The 22,982-nt window shown below is 42.3% G+C and overlaps 1 protein-coding gene across 2 annotated transcripts in view; it reads right to left on the bottom strand.

The window, feature by feature from the left end:
• The window catches only part of chrna8 (cholinergic receptor, nicotinic, alpha 8), a 140,499-nt gene that overhangs the window by 77,569 nt on the left and 39,948 nt on the right, over window positions 1-22,982 (bottom strand). For both annotated transcript variants that reach the window (XM_067441728.1, XM_067441727.1), the window contains exon 2: window positions 7,274-7,413. In XM_067441728.1, coding sequence (XP_067297829.1) covers window positions 7,274-7,369 — 96 coding nt within the window. In that variant the 5' untranslated portion in view covers window positions 7,370-7,413. The remainder of the gene's footprint in view (window positions 1-7,273; window positions 7,414-22,982) is intronic.

The following is a 22,982-nucleotide window of genomic DNA, read 5'->3' as shown; positions in this document are numbered from 1 at the left end:
AAATTTAAGTAAACATATAAAAATGATATATACGGTAGTCCCTGGCATCGGGGGCACAACCAAAGTTCCGCTGCTATCAAGCAGACTAGACTATATCTCACTGGCTTTCAGACGGGGTTTCTCTCGTCTATGAGGTGTCGCTTCGCCTCTCAGCATCAGGGCTCATTCTACCCAGATAGTGTCTGCTTCAATGGTGCTATCAAGAGGAGAAACCTTGCAGAATGTTTGTGCTGCAGCAGGCTGGTCCTCTCCGCACACATTCATCTGGTTTTATGCGTGGATGTGGTTACAACACCAGGATCTCAAGTCATTTCAGGTTGAGTCATTCCTGCATTTACAGTTTGGTGCTTCTGTATACTTTTCACAATCTGTAGTTCAGACATCCTCTCAGTATGGTGGCATTGGTAGTGTGTTTCAATAGCATTAATATAATGATGCAGCATTGATGTCCCCTTGAAAATGAACATCTCATTGCAGGTGCCATTTATAGACTTAGTCACGCTCTATGTAGTCACCTAACTTCGGCCAATGGCATTGGCATGTATTACATTCAGACACTTGATGTTCCCATAATGCACTCAGGGAACCGGGTTACATGCATAACCCTGAGACATTTTCCTTTTATTTCGCCCACCTTATTAATTGCCCACATATGTGATTGATATGTATGCACTGTCAAGTGCAACAGCTACTGAGCCAAAAAGTTATCTTATTAATGTTTCATGTGGATATTTTCATGCTCAGGGACTCTCGCTGATGACACATCAACATATGTATTCGTCTGGCATATAAAAAGGAAAATAAAAAAAGGAAAATGTGTCAGGGTCTTTAAGACTTTCTAGAAAGAAACCTGTATTCACAAAACATAAAAAAAAACCTTCAACAGTTGTTTCCTCCTTAATAAAAACAAAGCAAAACAAAAATCAAAGTTTGGTTATTTTGTATGCCCCAAAATACTTCTTAAGTTGGATTAACCTCCAATTTGTCTTAATTCTGTCTTTTTTTCCTTCAAATTAATTATTGTGAATCTATTAATCTACATATAGTACAACTAAAAATGTGCACAAGTATTACAAAGTGACAGGATCGATAATGTAACGACAATGAACGGTCATTATTATGTGTGATGCAATGCTGTGCAGAATTTAAAAATCCACAAAAACAAATTACTTTGGGACCGTATTTTAATTTGTATTATTATTTCCTCCTGTTTAATAGCACTTTTGTTTCAAATCTGTAGATGGTTTCAACAAATCCCTTAAGTTAAAAAAGTACCTTACTATTATAGGGTTTAGTACTGTACTGAGCACTGGGAATTGGTTGCCTTCAAAGAAGTACAAATAAATTATTTAAATTATTAAGAGCCAGGTGAAAGGAAAACAACATCTGCTAAGGAGCAGAAAACAAACATTTTCATTAACAGCACAGTCCCCAAGTGAAGGTCCATAGCGAGTCAAAATATTAAAATTAGCCCTTTAAAAAGGGTGTTAATTGTTAGGTTATTTGGACATAGCACTTAGAAGCAAATGGTTTACAGTAGATGATAAAAATGTCTACTTTTGGATACTTAAGCCACAAATAAAATCTATGAATTTCATTGCATTAGATAAACCATGTCACATATGTTACAAGTCGCAATAAAGTCTCTGGCCATATCTTTTAACCAACTCTTCTGTTTGTATGTTTACATCTGTTAAGCGGCTCTATTAAGTCAATAGCTCACAGGATCTCCAAGCAGACTGGCCACAGGTGTAGTTTATCCCATTAACTGTGGGCATGCTTCCACTTAAGTTTGGGTAACACTAGTATAGGGATGTAACATACTGCTCTGAGAAAGAACGTAGGGTTGAAGATCCAAACGTAGTATCTATTGAAGAGTAAAATCGTAATCCATGAAACAGGAAAAAGGTCATACACAGGCAAGCAATCCAAAAAGTCAAACAAGAAGGGACAGGCAAAAGGGTAATCTGGGACACAGGCAAGAATTCCAACAAAACCAAGAGACATGAAACTAGGGATAATGCTCAGAAAAGCAGCAAAATGCAGTGTGAACAAAACAAGACTTTGCAGTGAATGACAGAGTGAACATGGTATATATAGGCAGAGGGAATGAGGTGATGAGACACAGGTGTAAACAGTGAGTGCTAATGAGTCCTGGGCAAAGGATTATGGGCAATGTAGTCTGTGATGGAGTGACAGTCCGGGGTGAAGTGCCCTCTACTGGTGATCACAGGCACTCACACTGGTGAATTGTGACAAGGGAACACATATTCACTATTAACTATGACTCAATAAACTCCTAATTTACTGCTTATTAGTAGTAGTTAGTAAGGTTGTTTTGTAGCATTTAAGTTTAGTTATTGGGTAGGATTAAGAGATGTAGATTAAGGTCATGCAAAATAAGGCATTAATATGTGCTATATAATTATTAATAAAGTGTTACCAAAGTTTGATATCCATGAAGTGTCCAGATACAATCAGAAAATGTCTTAAATCTTAACTTTAATACAAACCCGATTCCAAAAAAAGTTGGGACACTGTACAAATTGTGAATAAAAACAGAATGCAATGATGTGGAGGTTTCAAATTTCAATATTTTATTCAGAATGCAACATAGATGACATAATTTTAAGGAAAAAATAAGTTGATTTGATAAATTGAAGATGATACATTTCATGGGTGAAAGATCTGGGCTGCAGGCTGGCCATTTCAGTACCCGGATCCTTCTTCTATGCATCCATAATGTTTTAATTGATGCAGTGTGGTCTGGTTGGAAAATGCAAGGTCTTCCCTCAAAGATACGTTGTCTGTATGGGAGCATGTTGTTCTAGAACTTATATATACATTTCAGCATTGATGAAGCCTTTCCAGATGTGTAAGCTGCCCATGCCACATGCACTCATGCAACCCCATATCACGGGTCATGGGTTTATTAACTCGTCCTCGTGTTTGTTGTGAGGCGTGGTTAGGTTGAGCGCTGATCATTATCAGCATCAGGTGTTTGTCATTAGCACTCTATTTAACGTGTGTGTTTGCGTGTCCGATTTGTCAGTTTGTTGCAGACGCTGTCCAGGGTCTGGTTCTCTGCCCTCTGCTCTCCGTCTTCCAGGACTGTGTTTTCCAGTTGTTATTCCTGGAGTCTTCCTGTGGATATTCTGGTTTCTGCCTGACCTTATTCTGCCCATTGCAGTTTTTGCTTCACCAAGTCTGCCTGTGACTTATACCTGCTAGCCGCTGCACGATCTGAGTCTGCCGAGTTAGCACTACGAGTGGACATCCGTTTACAACAACAGAGAGATCTGACATGCCCAGTCACAAGTTTGGAGTTCCGGGGATTTCCCAGCGGAAGAGGTAGTGCGGTCAGCCACGCTTTCGATCACAAGCCCATGCAGGTGGGCTGGGCTTGGCTTTCCCGGGAGGAGAGACAACATCGGCGTGAGAGGTGACTGTGTTTGTACTGTAGAAGGTCTGGGTAGACACTATCACAAGCACAAGCCCAGGATCGACTGGGGACGGGGAACGGTTACAGAGTGGAGCAGAGAGTGTCATGCAGATTGTTTAGTGTCTGCTTGTTCGTCTGTGTCGTGTTCTGTGTTACAGGAGGAGTTGGTGAACCTGTCTCACGTGCCAGAGAAATATTTCAACCTGAGGAGGGTGTTCAGTAAGTTCCGGGCTGCTTCTCTTCCTCCGCATCGTCCTTATCACTGTGCTATACCCAGTTATTACTGAGTTATTCCCAGGAACTTCTCCACCTAAGGTCAGGTTATACTCTCTTTCTAACCCGGAGAGGGAGGTCATGGAGAAATATATTTCTGATTCTTTGACAGCTGGGCTCATTCGTTCTTCCTTGTCTCTTGCTGGTGCTGGATTTTTTTCCGTAGGTAAGAAGGATAGTGGCCTGCAACCGTGTTTTGACTACAGAGGGCTGAACAACATCACAGTAAAGAATACTTATCCTTTGCAGCTGATGTCTTTAGCCTTTGAGCAGTTGCAGGGAGCGTCTCTAGTCACAAAATTAGATCTGTGCATCGCTTATCATTTGGTCCACATACGGGAGGGGGATGAGAGGAAGACTGAATTTAACACCTCCTGGTGGCACTTTGAATATTTGGCCTGTCCAACTCCCCTGCCGTCTTCCAAGCACTCGTAAATGACGTGTTGAGAGACATAGTCGATCAGTTCATATATGTCTACCTGGACGACATATTGATATTTTCCTCTTCTCTTCAGGAACATGTTCAACAAGTCAGAGGAGTGCTCCAAAGGCTTCTTCAGAATAGGCTTTTTGTCAAGGTGGAGAAGTGCACGTTTCATGCACAGTCAGTTCTGTTTCTGGGGTACAAGAAATGTCCTCTGTCAATGTCAATGTCCTCTGAGGGGGTGCACATGGATCCTAAAAAGGTTAAGGCTGTGGTAGATTGGCCAATCCCAGATTCCCGTAAGGCCCTGCAGAGGTTTTGTTTCAGAGCCGCTTTGTTTCAGCTCGCATCCTTGTAGCCCCTGACCCGTCACATCAGTTTGTGTTAGAGGTTGACGCATCAGAGGTGGGGGTAGGTGCAGTGCTCTCACAGCGCACTGCCGTGGACGATAAGATGCACCCGTGCGCATTCTTTTCTCATCGCTTATCGATGGCCGAACGTAACTATGAAATTGGTAACAGAGAGTTGCTGGCAGTAAAACTAACATTGGAAGAATAGCGTCATTGGTTAGAAGAGTCGGGGGTGCCTTTTATCATATAGACCGATCATAAAAATCTGGAATACATCAGATCAGCCAAACGTTTGAACTCCAGACAGGCTCGGTGGCCTCTATTTTTCATTAGTTTCGATTTTTCTCTTTTTTATCGTCTGAGTTCTAAGAACATCAAACCCGCCCGACGCATTATCTTGTATCTTTGATCCTTCCGAGTGCCTGTCCACTCTCAAGTGTATTTTAACAGAAAGACTAGTCATCTTCTCACTCACATGGGAGATCGAGATCCACATGGCCTTAGATGGGGTAACGCCTCCGCCCGGAGGTCCACCGAGTCGATTATTTGTGCCGTAGAGATTACGATCAGATGTTATTCGGTGGGGTCATGTTTCCAATGTGGCTTGTCATCCAGGAGTTTCTTGTACCAGATTTTTGGTCAAGCAACGATTCTGGTGGCCCCATATGGCTCGTGACGTCTGAGATTTTATTTTGACTTGCTCGGTCAGAGCTAGTGGTAAGACTTCCAATCGCTCCCCTGAGGGTCTTCTTCAACCACTGCCTGTCCCTTCGACAGATTTCGTTACTGGTCTCCCTCCATCACAGGGCAATACGATGGTTTTTACCATAGTGGATCGATTCTCGAAGGCGGCACACTTTATTCCCTTGCCCAAATTACCGTCAGCTAAGGAGACAGCGGTTGTTGTCGTTGATCACGCCTTTCATATTCATGGCCTCCAGACTGACGTTGTTTCCGACAGGGGATCTCAGTTTATTTCAAAATTTTGGAAGGAGTTTTGTAGATTATTCGGTGTAACGCATACTTGCGTAGGTAGCATGGTCCAGGATTGGTGCAGGTCCAGGATTGGTCGTAACCCACCTCTCGTCTTGGGTACAATGAAGTAAGGGCTATAAAAGCCAGACTTCATCTCGGCTGGAGGGATGGCCTCAACTGCATCATCCACACGCATGACAGGGGCACTGCCACCCACCATGGTATAGCAGACTCCCCAAAAGCGAACTTAATAGCATAGCCAAGTCTGGTAGTTCCAGCGATCCAGGGGGACAGGCTCTAGCCGGGCACCCAAAAACTGAACCAGAGGGGACATGCAAACCACAGGTGTACCCATGATGGGGCAGCGAAGCGGAATGACTGGCAGAGCATCCCGAAGTGGGGGGCAGTCATGTTCCGCGTCCAGACAGAGGAGGTCAGGTAAGGACAAGCATTCTGTGGTGACCTCCCCTGACAGGGGTTTGGCGAATAAGAGCAGCGAGGTAAACTGCTGGGCAAAGTCCTTGACCTCAACAACGAAGAGGCCGGCCTGGGAGATTGGAGAGATCATATCTGCCAGCTTCAGCCATTGTTGGTGCCCTTGTGCATGGTTTTTAAAACTTTGGCTTGGTATACTTGCAGGATGGCAATGGCATGCAAAGCAGTTGTGCCTTGACCCGCAGATCTGTAGGTCTCGGCCACTAAGGTGGACAAGAACCCACAGGCTTTGGACGGGTGCTTGGGATCAACACGCCAGGTAGAGGGGCTCTGAGGATCCCAATATACCCTTTAGCCATGCCTCAATCAAGGGTAGTGAAGACTGAGGTCCCACCAGAATGACAGGCAGTAAAAGATGATCTCGTAACTTCCTCATCCACCTCTGGGAAGAATGGCACTGGGGGCAATAGCAGGCAGTCAGCGATTTCAGTATAGCCCAGCGTTCACAGCTGCCCAGGAAAGCACAGGGATCAGCTCTGGATCAAACTCGGGCAATGCTAGGGCTCCAGAAGGAGGAAGCATAGCCAAATCCTCGTCTCCAGAGGTGCCAGGCCCGCCTTGTGATACGGCGCTCAACATTAAATCATCGCAATGGTCATGTTCCCGCAGTGAGAACATGACTCATCCACAAGCAGTGCCTCAACATGATTAAAGCCCAAACATGCTAGACAGTGCTCGTGGCTGTCAGATGAATGAATGAATGACGCGACCACACCCAAAAACATACATGCCAGATATCTTGAAAAAGACTTGCCTGTGTAGCTCTTTTAGAAGAGGAAAAACTCTGCAGCAGTGCTGAAGCGCCCAGGGAGAACACACACACACTCTGTGGCAAATCAGCAGCAGGAATGCAGAACTCACTGGAACGTGCCGTAACCCCGACACCACCACAAGAGTCTCTCATCTTATTTGTAGAGAAAAGCTCCGAAGGTAAGTGATTGAAGAGCTACACTCGGCTCCGAAGCAGACACATAATGCAAGATTGCTTGCGCATCTCCTTATATTGTATACCCACATGGTGGGGATGAGTTTTGCTATGCAAATTTCACAGACCCATGGCATTGTTTTGCCATTGGCTCATTTTGTAAAACTCAAAGATGATAGGCTTCTAAGAAAAACCCCTATTCTGAAAGGGAACTTCATTATACTTCATATACAGTCTTATCAGTCAAACTGAAATCAATAGATGCAGTAGTAAAGTGATGGATCCAACTGCAAATCACTATTGAAAACACTGGGAAGTGGAATATGCATGGTGTGATGCAAACCAGCCTCATGAAAGGAAGATCACATAAAAGAGAAGCAGACACTCACCACGTCTATGATCTGAAGCAGTGTGAGTCCCAGCTCGACCACTATGGGTGCAGAATCATTGAGCACAGGCCTTTCCAGTCTGTTATAGTTGTCCATCAACTCCTTATACAACTTTCTCTGATATTCCCCTTGTAACGAGTCTAAAGAAAGAAAGAAAGAAAGAAAGAAAGAAAGAAAGAAAGAAAGAAAGAAAGAAAGAAAGAAAGAAAGAAAGAAAGAAAGAAAGAAAGAAAGAAAGAAAGAAAGAAAGAAAGAAAGAAAGAAAAATGGATTAGAACTCTGTCATATTTTACTGGCCCTCATGTAGTTATAAATCCATACGTAGAGCTGTCCTAAGAATTGGGTGGTGCCCAGTGTGAGGTAGCAGAAGCAAGACACCCCACCTCGGTCCTAAGGATAGCCCTGTCTGTTTTTTTTAATGGAAAACAAAATACATTTTGAGGAATGTACAGGTCTATTACAATTACAACTTTGAAAATGAGGCAAAAGAAAGTATGAAACATAAATTGTTTTTTTAGTGAAATAGCTTTTTGTACAAGACAAAATGTAGGCGCATTATATATTGTGAATATATTATTTTCATATTTTTCAATTTTTTTGTTATCCAGTTCACAACTTACTGATTCAACAGAAAGCAAGAGTATCAGTGAATAACAACATAAACTTTGGACTGGTAATATAGCATAAATATAGCATACAAATCCTTTAAACTACTTTTATGGTCCTTTCTTGAGGCTTGACAATAATTTGCATGGTAAAATAAAATCCATTAGAATTCTCCCTTTTTGCGGCATAATGGCTTTGAAACAAATGTTAGTAATGACAGAATTTTGTGAACGATCTTATCAAGACTGAATGCACGCGAGATGGTTTGGAGTTAAATGTTTAATTAATCGTTAGATTTGATTTCCACAGGCTCTGATAGGAGACTCAGAGACTAATTCCCTGAGGGGCATTGCTGTTGTCCTGTAGATAAAAACGCATAGAGGGGACAGTCTGAGAGAAGAAAAGAATATGTAAAACTACAGTGTATCAGCAGCATAAAATATTCATAACTGACACATTCCTTACAAAGATGGACTAAAGCCTCTTAATGTGTACAAATGGGATTTGCTCAAATGTAAAAAACACGATGAGATGGAGAGATGAAACGGAAAATTTCAACAAACTAATGAATGACATAATATTAGCAGTCCACAATAATTCAATGTGGATAATTGAATTTTCTTGGAACATCTGTGATGATGTCTATGTTTAGATATAGTATGGTTACGCTGTTATATAAGCAAAATTTCCTTCACAAATCAAAGGAACCCATTCACATTCTAAGCAAGAGGAGCCATCATTCACACTCTCCTGACTCCTTATGTATACGAGGAAATTAAAAGGCGTGTATGTTCTGTGTATCTGTGCGTGAGATTGTAGCTGTGACAGAGAGACTATGCAGCTCACATAAATCCTGTTCAACATGGATCAAGTTTTGAATTAATGCACTGATGCAAAATCTCAGCATTTTGATGCAAGATATGCATCACATCAGTGTTACACCTGCCAACCAACAAGCATGCATTGCCTTTAATCTCTGGGTAAATCTAAAACATCACTGTTGTTGTTGAAAATTGATTCCTTTTCTTGATTAATTAAATAATAACAAATATGTACTATTTTGTCCAAACAAAGATCATGTCATATCAGTGGCTTGTTCATTTAAGGGGGGGCTGTTTCATGCATACTGAGCTTTTTACACTGTTAAAGACTTGGATTCCCATCCTAAACATAGACAAAGTTTCAAAAACTAATGTTGGACGTTTGATGGAGTATTTCTGTGTTAAAAATACTCCTTCCGGTTTCTCACAAGTTTCGGAGAGTTTTTTTTGAGTATGGGTCGACTCGACGTTAATAGAGCGGAAGGTCCTTGTATGGGCCGTACGGGCTCTTCTCCCGGTAGAGTGCACGCGCGTGTGACTAGAGCGAGAGAGGAAATGCATGCCCGTAAACACTGCTCTCAAGCTGCAGATCCAGTCGTCCGTGAACACTAATGTCGGTTATAGTCCGCGCCGCATTCCGGGAAGGCAGCGCTGCATTTGAACCGATTTGAACGCAGAAATGCTTCAGTCGCATCGCAAAGTGGATCTCCACACTACAAGAAGTGAGTTTTTGACGGAGCCGTCCCAGCGATAAAGGTTCGGTCCTGCTTTGGAAGCAGACGGTGAGTAAAACTGCTTCAAATGTCTATGCTGTTGCTTATCGTCGCGTATGTAAACATCAGTAAATGACACGATCGTGTGCTTCGTCATTCAAATGCGCTAACGGACTTCATTGCTGTTCTATGTAACTTATAACGTTACACTAGTCTGACGTGCAAAACCGTTTTGCTTGCTACTAAGGTTTGGTCGCATACAATTGTCCATAAACCGAATCATGTCCTCATAAACTGAGAGTAAAGACAAATGTTGACAGGCCACTAAATACAGTACATACCACAGAGACGGACATCCTGCTGTTGCTGTTTCTATTTCAGCCTCCGAATTAGATTATGGATCATATCTATTAGCTGAGATAGCCATGGGTTTCTCCACGCTTGAGGACGTCACCGCTTTGCGCTCGTCATTCTTTAGCTCCGCCTACACGATACGCCTCCAGGCGCTCGTTTTTTTCCGGAAAGACTCGGTACAGCCCATATTTCTTTTACAAATATAATAAAACTAAAGACTTTTTGGAGATATGAAGGATGCAATACTACTCTAAAGGTACTCAAGATTGACATGAGATTGACTGAAACTGAGTGTTTCACCCCCCCTTTAAGAAAGTGTAGCATTTAATGCTGGCTCTTATCAAGTAGAATCTGGTAGTTATTTTAGTTTTTATTTCTCTTTATTGTTGAAGCAGATGTTTTTTATTTTTAATTTTTACGTATCCTCTCTAAACGCTGACATTTTTGCTAATGCAAAGTAATTTCACATGTTTAATTTCAATGTGTAAAGTAAGTTTATTTCTGTCTACTACACTGTAAAAAAAAATTCAGGTCTGCAATTGAACATTTTCTAGTGACTGATCACATATAAATTTTTCAGTTGGCCGAATTGAATTTCTGCTAATTAAATTGCATCAATTCACAGAATTTAACAACTAAGAATTAAGAATTAAGCCAACTGAAAAATTTAGATGTGATCAGTCACTAGAAAGTTTTCATTTGGAGATTTTTTTTTTGTACTTTATCCCAAATGCTCTTGGAATTCAAGCTAAGTTAATGTCACAAACGCCGGTGAAGATTCCACCGTCGGCCACCAGAGGTCGAACTCCCCAGAGTACTAACCTCATATCGGACTTCATTTCCCATACACCCTCTCTCTGGACTGATTACTGTACACCTGTTCTTAATCATCATGCCTACATAAACTCTGCTCACACACACATTCATTGCGAAGTCTTGTTTGCCCCGGCTACATTTCTGAGCGTTATTCCCTGTGTTTATTCCTGCCTGTGTTTGACTCTGCTTTGGATTCCTGTTTATGACCCTGTTCTGCCTGCCCTTGATCTTTGTTTGCCTGGACTCTGATTCTTGCCTGTTTGCTGCCTGCCCTGACCATTTGCCTGTTATGACCACGATTGATGCCCTGTCTCTGATATTCCTGTTTGCTCTGGTTTACCGACCCACGCCTGCTTGTACTGTGAGTTTGTATTATTTTAATAAACTGCACATGGATCCCAATCTGCCTGAGGCTGTGTTACAGAAGACTTCGCCACCTAAAGATCCAGCAGTTCTTATGCACTTCTCCCAGGAACCAACGGTACAAGCTAATCAACTCATGATCCACCAACAGCAACTTAGTTGTTTGACCAACACGGTGGAGGAACTGGTAAAGGCAGTCCAGAAACTTCATCAAACCCCAGCGGTCTCCAACACCTCAGTGCTGCAGCCTAATCAGGTAGTACCACCAACACCTGTGAACACGATAATAAGCAACCCTCATCTGGCGTTTCCTGAGAAGTTTGATGGCACTCCATCTAAATGTAAGGGCTTTCTCATGCAATGTTCAATGTTTTTAGCCCAACAGCCCTCTCTTTACTCTACTGATGCAGGCAAGATTTCCTTGATGTGTTCACTTCTCACGGGCAAAGCACTCGAGTGGGCAACGGCGGTCTGGGATAATCAAGCCTTAGAACAAGTCACGTACTCTCACTTCATTCAACGCTTACGCACTGTGTTCGAGCATTCTGAAGGAGGATGGAGCGCGGGGGAGCAATTGCTTGCATTACGTCAAGGGAACAGTACAGCTGTGGAATTCGCTCTCAACTTCCGCACACTGGCAGCGCAAACCATATGGGTGGATGACACATTGAAAACTTTGTTTCGCCAGGGTCTTAACTATGAACTACAGTCAGAACTCGCTTGCAGAGACGAAGATAAAACCCTAGATCAGTTCATCGAGCTGGCTATCCGCCTCGACAATCTCATTCGTTCACGGCGATATCCAGGAAATTCCCGATTTAATGGTCCATCAACCAATAACGAGGAACGCATGCAGGTCAGAAACTCTCACCTATCCACGGAGGAGCGGGATCACCGAGTCAATAATCACCTCTGTCTGTATTGTGGTCTCGCTGGACACTTTAAAGCTGACTGCCCGAGCCGACCTCCACAGACACAAGCCCGAAGGGTGAGTTTACTGATTTCTGCCATCTCTCAGAACAACTGTTTTGATCTACCCATTACCTTGACATATGAGACTAAGATGATACACACCAAAGCATTAGTCGATTCTGGGGCCGCAGGCAATTTCATTGATGAAGAGCTGGCACGGCAATATGGCATTCCTCTAACCCCCTGTAACTCTCCCTTGGCAGTGGCAGCGCTAGACGGGCGCCCTCTGGGGTCTGGTCATGTGCAATACACCACTGCCGAACTCAAGCTCCAAGTCGGCGTTCTTCACTCCGAACTCATCCGTCTCTACGTCATTCATTCTCCACACAACCCGGTCATTCTGGGCTTCCCATGGCTTCAAGAACACGACCCGCAGATATCCTGGCAAGAAAAACAGATCACCCGTTGGAGCGTCACCTGCCATGCCAAATGTCTACGCTCAACGCAACCACAACCCAGCAAAGCCACAGCCCTGATTAACGCCGTAAACACCATTCCAGGAGTCCCACTGGAGTATGCCGATCTCCTCGAGGCTTTCAGTAAGTCCAAAGCATCACAACTCCCACCACATCGCAACAATGACTGTGCCATAGATCTCCTACCAGGAACCATGCCACCAAGAGGACGCATATTTCCACTTTCTGAGCCTGAGGATCGAGCCATGAAAGACTACATAAAGGAAGAGCTAGCAAAGGGTTTCATTCGACCATCCACGTCACCGGCTGCAGCCGGCTTCTTCTTCGTGGGAAAGAAGGATGGAGGTCTGAGACCTTGCATTGACTATCGTGGCCTTAATGATATTACAGTTAAATTCAGATACCCGCTACCTCTGGTCCCAGCGGCTCTAGAACAGTTGAGAACTGCCCGATTCTTCACCAAGCTCGATCTTCGCTCCGCCTACAATCTCATTCGTATCCGGGAGGGGGACGAGTGAAAGACAGCCTTCTCCACAAGCAATGGGCACTATGAGTACCTCGTCATGCCCTTCGGGCTGTCCAATAGTCCTTCAGTGTTCCAATCCTTCATCAATGACATCTTCAGAGACATGCTCAATCAGTGCTTGGTGGTGTACATCGATGACATACTGATCTACTCAGACACCATGGAGGAACATGTTCAACAGGTCCGCACGGTTCTGCAGCGTCTGATTAAGCATCAGCTCTATGCCAAGGCTGAGAAATGTGAGTTCCATCAGTCATCGGTGTCGTTTCTTGGGTACATCATCAGTCCGGAAGGAGTGGCGATGGACGAGAAGAAGGTTCAGGCAGTCCTGAGTTGGCCTCAACCTGCTACACTGAAGGAGCTTCAAAGGTTCCTGGGGTTCGCCGACTTCTACAGGAGATTCATCAGGAATTTCAGTTCAGTCGCTGCACCGCTCACGGCCATGACCAGAGGGGGAAACACCAAATTACGGTGGTCAACAGATGCTCTCCAGGCATTCAACACATTAAAGAGTCATTTCACTACCGCTCCCATTCTACACCATCCTGACCCACACTTGCCGTTTGTGGTAGAAGTAGATGCCTCCAACACCGGAATTGGTGCCATTCTCTCCCAACGACAAGGTAACCCACCTAAGATGTTTCCATGTGCTTACTTCTCCAGAAAACTCTCAACCGCTGAACAGAATTATGACGTGGGAAACCGTGAGCTCCTGGCTATGAAGGCTGCGTTTGAGGAGTGGCGACATTGGCTGGAAGGAGCAAGACATCCGTTCCTAGTACTAACTGATCACCGGAATCTGGAGTATCTACGTTCAGCTAAACGATTGAATCCCAGGCAAGCCAGATGGGCACTTTTCTTCACTCGTTTCAATTTTACTATTACATATATCCCAGGTTCAAAGAACACCAAGGCAGACGCCCTATCCCGACAATTTGATCACTCCCCTCAAAACACTCAACAAGAGACCATCATCTCTCCCACCTTAGTCCTAGGCCCTGTTCAGTGGGATATTATGTCCGAGATCACGCAAGCACATGCACAGAATCCACCTCCTGCAGAATGCCCTAGCGATCGAACATTCGTTCCACCAGAACTCAGGGAAAAGGTCATGCGCTGGGTTCACTCGGCCATGAGCTCCGGTCACCCAGGGATTACAACAACAACACGACTGATAAGAAATCGATTCTGGTGGGAAACACTACAGAAAGACGTCACTAGATTCATCAACTCTTGCCACACATGTGCCACAGCCAAGACCCCGAGACAACTTCCAGCTGGACTACTGCAACCATTACCCATTCCCCAACGCCCTTGGTCACACATTGCCATTGACTTCGTCACGGACCTACCAATATCACAAGGTAACACCACCATATTAACTGTTGTTGACCGTTTTTCTAAAGGATGCCGACTGATTCCCCTGCCGAAGCTTCCCACAGCCTTTGAAACCGCTGAACACCTGCTCCACTACGTGTTCCGTTACTATGGACTTCCGGAGGACATTGTGTCAGATCGAGGATCCCAATTCACGTCAAGGGTATGGTCCGCTTTCTTTCGATTACTAAATGTGAATATAAGTCTCACCTCTGGCTATCACCCACAGTCCAACGGACAAACCGAGCGTCTAAACCAAGAAATCTCCAAGTTCCTTCGCATGTACTGCCAGCAAAATCAAACAGATTGGAGTCGCTTCCTTCCCTGGGCAGAATACGCACAAAACTCAATCCTTAAACCTTCCACTAAACTCACGCCTTTCCAGTGCATCCTAGGATTCCAGCCGCCACTGTTTCCCTGGTCAGGAGAACCATCTGAAGTTCCCGCTGTAAACGATTGGTTCCAGCGCAGCGAAACTATCTGGAACCAGACTCACGTACACCTTCAACGAGCCATAAACAGGGTCAAGCAACAGGCTGATCGACATCGTCGTCCCCATCCAAACTACACACAAGGACAATGGGTATGGCTATCAGCCCGGGACCTACGTCTACGACTCCCATGCAAAAAGCTCAGCCCCAGGTATGTGGGACCATTCAAAATTATCAAACAGATTAACCCAGTTGCATACCGTCTGGAATTACCTGCCACTTACCGCATCTCTCCCACTTTCCATGTGTCACTGTTGAAACCGGCCGGTGGTCCGAGGGTGGAGCAGGAGCCCGGCGAGGCAGGCCCCCCACCCATGATCGTGGAAGGCGAGGAGGCGTTTGCTGTGCGGGATTTGCTAGATTCCAGATGCCGGGGGGGCCAACTCCAATACCTGGTCGACTGGGAGGGGTACGGTCCGGAGGAGAGGTCCTGGGTCAACTCAGAGGACATTCTGGACCCAACTTGATCAATGAATTCCATAGGACTCACCCGGAAAAACCGGCCCCGCGACCGCGCGGAAGGCCCCGGCGTCGGATGTGCTCTCGCGTCAGGAGCCGCTCGCAGGGGGGGGGCTCTGTCACAAACGCCGGTGAAGATTCCACCGTCGGCCACCAGAGGTCGAACTCCCCAGAGTACTAACCTCATATCGGACTTCATTTCCCATACACCCTCTCTCTGGACTGATTACTGCACACCTGTTCTTAATCATCATGCCTACATAAACTCTGCTCACACACACATTCATTGCGAAGTCTTGTTTGCCCCGGCTACATTTCTGAGCGTTATTCCCTGTGTTTATTCCTGCCTGTGTTTGACTCTGCTTTGGATTCCTGTTTACGACCCTGTTCTGCCTGCCCTTGATCTTTGTTTGCCTGGACTCTGATTCTTGCCTGTTTGCTGCCTGCCCTGACCATTTGCCTGTTATGACCACGATTGATGCCCTGTCTCTGATATTCCTGTTTGCTCTGGTTTACCGACCCACGCCTGCTTGTACTGTGAGTTTGTATTATTTTAATAAACTGCACATGGATCCCAATCTGCCTGAGGCTGTGTTACAGTTAAATTGTTTCACTTTATTTTGATGGTCCTTTAAACACATGCTGTTGACTAGAAGTCACATTACACTTACATGTCTACTATCCTCATTAGATTGTCAGTAAAGTATTGGTAGAAGAGTATTAGTAGATTGGTATGGTAAGGGTTAAAATAAGTTGACATGTCCTTGTAAAAAGTTACTTAGAATGTATGTTGGAGGAGCATCACAATAAAGAGATATTAAGCACACTCAAGTACTCTAATGAGAGTTAGTTGCAAAGTTACTTAGTCAACAGAATGTATGAAAGTGGCCAAAGGTGACCATCAAAATAAAGTGTTACCAGTTAAACCTCAAATTAAAATCAAATAAAAAACTTAAATACACTACAATAATATAACGATATATAATTAAGCTGTGAACAAAAAATCTCATGACAGTACAAACATCAGAATCTCAGCAATGTTCCAATCTTCAATGAATGTGCTTTTTAAATAAACCAAGTAAGGTTACATTATCAATACAGTTGGCAGCACTAACTGAGACTTTTTTTTATAGGCAGACCTGGTCTAATCAGACAAAACTAAATGGGCACTTCCAAAACTAAATTTAACACAGGAAGTTGCCTGGTATAGATATCTCCTACTTTAGGACACAGATTAAGTTCAATAGACATAATTACATTATCTTAATTCATATTAAAAATAATAACAATATGGTGTTCTTTGTCCTGGCATTTCTAACAGCTGACTGCAGATATTATTTTGCAGAAGTCATAGCCATACCTCCACCACACACACTGGTGTATTATTGAAATCCTTTCCATTAAAGGAAATGTCAAGCATGCATTTCAATCAATGGGTATTTGGTAAAGAATGGGACTTCAATCTCTTGCTTTTTTTGTCTGAATCAACCCGCACTTTACGGTGATAGCTGCTGGATACATGCTGAGCAGCAGGGTACAGACTGGACTTGTAAACGATCAGCCTAAAAATCATAATTGAAAGTTGCTTTGAAAAGTTTACTTTCTAAAAGATTGATTCAGCAAAAGTGTCACGCACACATACACACACACCAAACACAGCATGAAGCACTGACAATAGAGGAAGCTAAAGAGAATTTAACACTATGACACTAAAGGATTACTGATCGTGATGAGAATGACTGACACGCTTAACGAGATCCCTACAGAGAGCAAATGAAAGTTTCTTTTTTGTTCTCTTACATAATCAGAATAATCTGAGTCATTTTTTGCACTTATTATTTCTGCAATTTAATATGATGTATTCCAACCCTTAAGGCCCGTTCACACCAAGAATGATAACTATAACAATAATAACTATATTAACGTCCACACCAACGGACAATATTGTTTTGTTTATTCTAAGCGTGTGCTTGTCTACCACTTTAAATGCTTAAGCTTGTTACAGTCCTAATTTCTTCTTTCTTTGAAATACAGTTAAAGCATGCACTGCATGAATGAACTGACAAGCACTTATGGTAAACTAAAAAAACCTTTCTCTATTGAAATGTGTATGTGATGTATTTAATTGCATTTTAGTACATGCCAAATATTTTAAATTTAAAAATATTATTTATAATATTGAATAACACAATACTGTTAAAATGATAATCAATTACTTTACATAATGCTTTGGTATGTTAGTCAACTCATCAAAATAAATGTACTTCTTTAAAGCATGACAAAACATTAATTAAACATAATGATTAAACATGTCCTTTAAAGTCAAACTTATTTTACGTTATTACAAAGTGCACTTTTTAGAAGTGTTTTTCAGTGTGTTCAGAAATGGAAGTATACTCTCTGAGAATGCCCTTTTATTTTATTTTATAATTTTTTGCAAGTGCAGTTTAAAAAATATATATACTTTGATATACAGTACAAGTGGATGTTCAATATACAATTAAGCACACTTATTTTTCACAAAAGACATAATAGAATGGAATAGCCAAAGTATATTAAGAGATCACTTGAAAAATCTGCTAGAATTTGAAATGAACACTCTGCACAGATGGACCACAGGTGATCACCACTATAATGTGTAAGAAATGCTGTAATGTGTGACAAAATACTCTTTCAGGGTCAGACGTCCCAGTTACTTTCCAACAATTGCACAAACTGTTAATAAAATACAGAAAATGCACAAATAAAAACATACTGACATCACATCTTAGCAATCATTGTCTTAGAACAACCGTTGTTTGTTTGTTCTATATTATCTTGTTTACTCTATGTTTTTCTAAATATATATATATTTTTTAATCTGTGTGAATAATAGTTAAACACAACACTCTGATAGTAATCTCTGTATAGAATGTATGATTTAAAATTATATTTATGAAACCATCTTAAGTATTCACACTAAAATGGAGGAACAAAGACACAGAATCTGATGAATCTTAATAATAGATACTGGACTACTTGTTCGACTGTATCCACTTAATTGGCCAGAAAGAAAATGAAAGCAATATTTGCCTTGGTTTGTGTAAATTGCTGGTCCACATGAGAAGTGAGATTTGTCTGATTTGACTGCTCTTCTTTCACTCCTCCCTTGACTACAGCCGTCTACTCTCATTTACACTGAATGCAAGGCATTTGGCATCTCAAATGAGCCTAGTGTTAACATACTGTAGCCTTGCTGGTGAAATCTATTCACATCAGAGCTTAGGTGTTCCAGATTACCCAAATTCATCCTAATGGAATATGTGTTTGGGCCTCAGGCCCAGTAGCCTGGGGGCAGATGCAGTATCTGGTGAATGGAATTCAAATACATATTTCAGGCATGGAGAAGACTGTCTAAGGATGGGGCCTAAGAAAGAGATACTGTGGCTGTTGTTTCTCATACCAACTCTATCGGTGTGACCTCTATGGCACATAAAAGTATTTTAGTTGCATTCGGTAAATTTCATTACTTATTTAAATCCTTTTCCCCACTGGTCAGCACACTCTCATTTCAATATATGTGCTGTCATTGATTAACCTTCTATTGCCTCAAGATAACAAACCCATTTAATCAACTTAAACTAACTAATCTATGTATCTATCTATCTATCTATCTATCTATCTATCTATCTATCTATCTATCTATCTATCTATCTATCTATCTATCTATCTATCTATCTATCTATCTATCTATCTATCTATCTATCTATCTATCTATCTATCTATCTATCTATCTATCTATATCCATCCATCCATCCATCCATCCACACAATTAAACTATACTTTAATATTGCTTCCATAATGTGTGCATAATTTGCTAATAATACAGTAACACAGTCTACAGATGCCACATAAGAAAAAACACTTACATTACCTAACTTTGTAATTGAATCCATAATGTTTGTAATAGTATATATTCAGTGTGTTATCAAAAAATGTGATGATTATGACACAGCCAGGGAGTTCTGCATGGGCTATAGAACAGAGTTGGCTGCCAATGCAGTAAATGTTCTCACTATGACTGAATCTATACTTTAGTTGATTTTTACAAGGGTTACTTACAGTAATGCGGCAGTCTCTACCATGGTAATCTGTGGCATACATAAATGCTGTATTTGATGCCATCTGTCTCTTTTGATGATCTGTAGTGATATTAATACTTAGAGTTTTGAAAATGTACACCTTGCTTGTAAAAATAGTACCAAAGCGAATAATAGTAGTAGTAATTAAGAATACAAATCAAAAAAGAAGTGGCTAAATAAATAAGTTGAGAAACAGATGCTGTGAAACAAAATGTGGGGCAGAGTGACATTACATATTTAAACAGACTGGAACAAGTATATACCACTTCAGCCTGCCTGGGAAACAAGCGCTCACTGAACTTTTCCTCACACCTCACTTGAGTGCTAGCATACAGTGCTTAACCCCCTAACAACAATCAAGGGGACTCCAGAGGGACAAGGGTGGCTATTGGATCAGCAAGCTTTCAGAGAGTCTAAACCTGACGGTGATGGTGTAATAATGTGAATTTTTGAACTTCATGCAAATGCTGAAACATAATAGCGAAGAGAGCTCAATGGAAGCTTTGTGACAGTGAGACTGGTAAAAAGACAAAGCTGAACATAAACTGAAAAGAAGTGGAAGAGAAAAAGAGAACTAAGAATAGTGAAAGTGTATAAGTGCAGTGGTCTTGACTAGTTTTGCTTTACAACAGCAACGATATATTTAATAATAAAAATAAAAACTATTATTACTACACACACACACACACACACACACACACACACACACACACACACACACACACACACACACACACACACACACACACACACACACACACACACACACACACACACACACACACACACACACACACACACACACACACACACACACACACACACACACACACACACACACACATATATATATATATATATATATATATAATTGGTGTTGTTTGTTTGTTTACTTATAATATATATTTATAGATGCATAGAGATAAATAAATAAATAAATAAATAAATAAATAAATAAGAATAGCAAAATAAGTTATAGGTCTAATTGTAGTTATTAAGTAATCAAAACTATTTGCAAATATTTTTTACTTTAAATGTGTGCACATTCACTCTTATTCGTAATATTGTCTAATGCAGAAAATGCTAATGTTTCTTGTCTCTAATTTCTCAAGCTCTTTTTTTCTCTGATTACATATTCCACTGGAAAGCATCAGACACAGATGTCCTTTGCATGTGTGTGTATTAGTGTTTGCTTACTCATAGTCCAGGCCTTTTATGGGGATTTATCTAAGTATGATTATGGCGGCACAAGTTAGATCAGAATCAGGAACGCTGTAAATTCGCCTTAATCTTCTGGTACACTTATATGTGAAAAATGACCCATTTTATTACTCTTCTTCTACACAGAGGATAAAGAGCAAATCATTTTATATGGAATCCTGATCAGGAACAAGATATTCTTTGACTCAAACATCAAATCATCCGGTCTAATAACACATCAAGTTGCACCCCATGCGTTTGGAAAAAAGTGAGTGAGAAAAAGAGAGAGAAATAGAAAATCCCTGTGGAATAAATGGGTCAGCTCACTCTCGGTAGGATTGTGATATAGTCCAGATTAGTGATAGACGTCTGGCTTTAAAAGCTGAATGGCTATCACACCACTCTTTCCCTGATGAAAAACAAGATATAGACGGTGGACAGGGCTAAATAAAGCACACTTTCTCTATAAACTCATTCAGTAATGGCAGTACTGGGCTAAAAGGGGCCTAAGAGAGAGAATAGAGGTGAAGAGACTAACCCTGGAAAGTGACTAATCCCTTATTCTCATGTTCTCTGCTTTCTAGAGCCTAAATAAGGTCACAAACTATTTAGAGTGTAAAATATTAACCGTATTACTGTTTTTTCAGTCGCTAACAAGCATTTGTCAAATCAGTTGTCACATTTTCAAAACTCTAAACACAATTAGCACAGCATCGGTCTTTGGTGGCCATACCATTCACACATTTCATGTCGTTTTCACACAATATGCAGTGAGTGAACACATTTCCACAATGTTTACATTTTCTTAACAGACAAGCTATACCTCCCAACAAAATTATGGATTGTTTTTGTAGCATTAACGAATGTTAGCACACAACATCCCAAAATAGCAAAATCAATATTGCAAACCTTAGATACAGTATAAAAAACCCTGCTTCAGCAATGATATCAGTTAAAAAACAATATATCAGCTGATAATTAAAAAAAACAATTGAATAATTAACACACAGCTGAATCCAGACTGGCTTAGACTCAGTGAATGTTTTTTTTATTTATTTTTTATTTTTTATTACATTGACACTTATACAGTAAAAAATGGACTCTGAGGAGTGATGTTTTTGGAAACAGAAACAGAAAAAGACAAACACTGTAATGTCTGGACGAGTAAGAGTAAGAGCAATGGGCCGAGGGAGAAGAGCAAGCTCAGTGAGAGATACAGTGAGAGGTGCAAGGAGAAGTGAGAGATGCAGGAGCAGTGAGAGATGCAGCGAGAGATGCAGTGAGAAGTGCAGTGAGAGATGCAGAGAGAGATGCAGTGAGAGGCGCAGAGAGCAATGCAGAGAGAGGTGCAGAGAGAGAGATGCAGTGAGAAATGCAGATAGATGCAAAGAGACATGCAGGAGCAGTGAGAGATGCAGTGGGAAATGCAGAGAGAGGTGCAGGAGCAGGGAGAGATGCAGTGAGAGATGCAGGAGTAGTGAGAGATGCAGAGAGAGAGAGATGCGGTGAGAGATGCAGAGAGAGATGCAGAGAGAGATGCAGAGAGAGATGCGGTGAGAGATGCAGAGAGATGCAGTGAGAGATGCACTGAGAGATGCAGAGAGTAATGCAGAGAGAAATGCAGCGGGAGGTTCAGGAGCAGTGAGAGGTGCAGCGAGAGATGCAGAGAGAGATTCAGAGAGAGATGCAGTGAGAGATGCGGTGAGAAATGCAGAGAGAGAGATGCAGTAAAAGATGCGGTGAGAGATGCAGAGAGAGATGCTGTGAAAGGTGCAGTGAGAGATGCAGAGAGAGATGCAGTGAGAGATGCGGTGAGAGATGCGGTGAGAGATGCAGAGAGAGATGCTGTGAAAGGTGCAGAGAGAGATTCAGTGAAAGATGCATGAGCAGTGAGAGACGCAGTGAGAGGTTCAGGAGCAGTGAGAGATGCAGAGAGTGGTGCAGTGAGAGATGCAGTGAGAGATGCGGTAGAAGTGAGAGTTGTAGAGAGAGAGATGCTGGAGAAGTGAGAGGTGCAGTGAGGGGCAGTGAGAGATGCAGGAGAAGTGAGAGATGCAGTGAGAGGTGCAGTGAGAGATGCGGGAGAAGTGAGAGATGCAGTGAGAGGTGCAGAGAGAGATGCAGTGAGAGATGCGGGAGAAGTGAGAGTTGCAGAGAGAGAGATGCGGGAGAAGTGAGAGGTGCAGTGAGGGGCAGTGAGAGATGCGGGAGAAGTGAGAGATTCAGTGAGAGGTGCAGTGAGAGATGCAGCGAGAGATGCGGGAGAAGTGAGAGATGCAGTGGGAGGTGCAGTGAAAGGTGCAGTGAGAGATGCAGAGAGTGATGCAGTGAGAGATGTGGTGAGAGATGCAGAGAGAGATGCAGAGAGAGATGCGGTGAAAGGTGCAGTGAGAGATGCAGAGAGAGATGCAGAGAGAGATGCAAAGAGAGATGCGGTGAAAGGTGCAGTGAAAGATGCAGAGAGAGATGCAGTG

The sequence above is a fragment of the Pseudorasbora parva genome, chromosome 4 (genome assembly GCF_024679245.1).
Source record: "Pseudorasbora parva isolate DD20220531a chromosome 4, ASM2467924v1, whole genome shotgun sequence".
NCBI lineage: Eukaryota > Metazoa > Chordata > Actinopteri > Cypriniformes > Gobionidae > Pseudorasbora > Pseudorasbora parva.
Note: the sequence above shows the minus strand (reverse complement) of the source record. Positions and strands in the feature narration are given on the sequence as shown.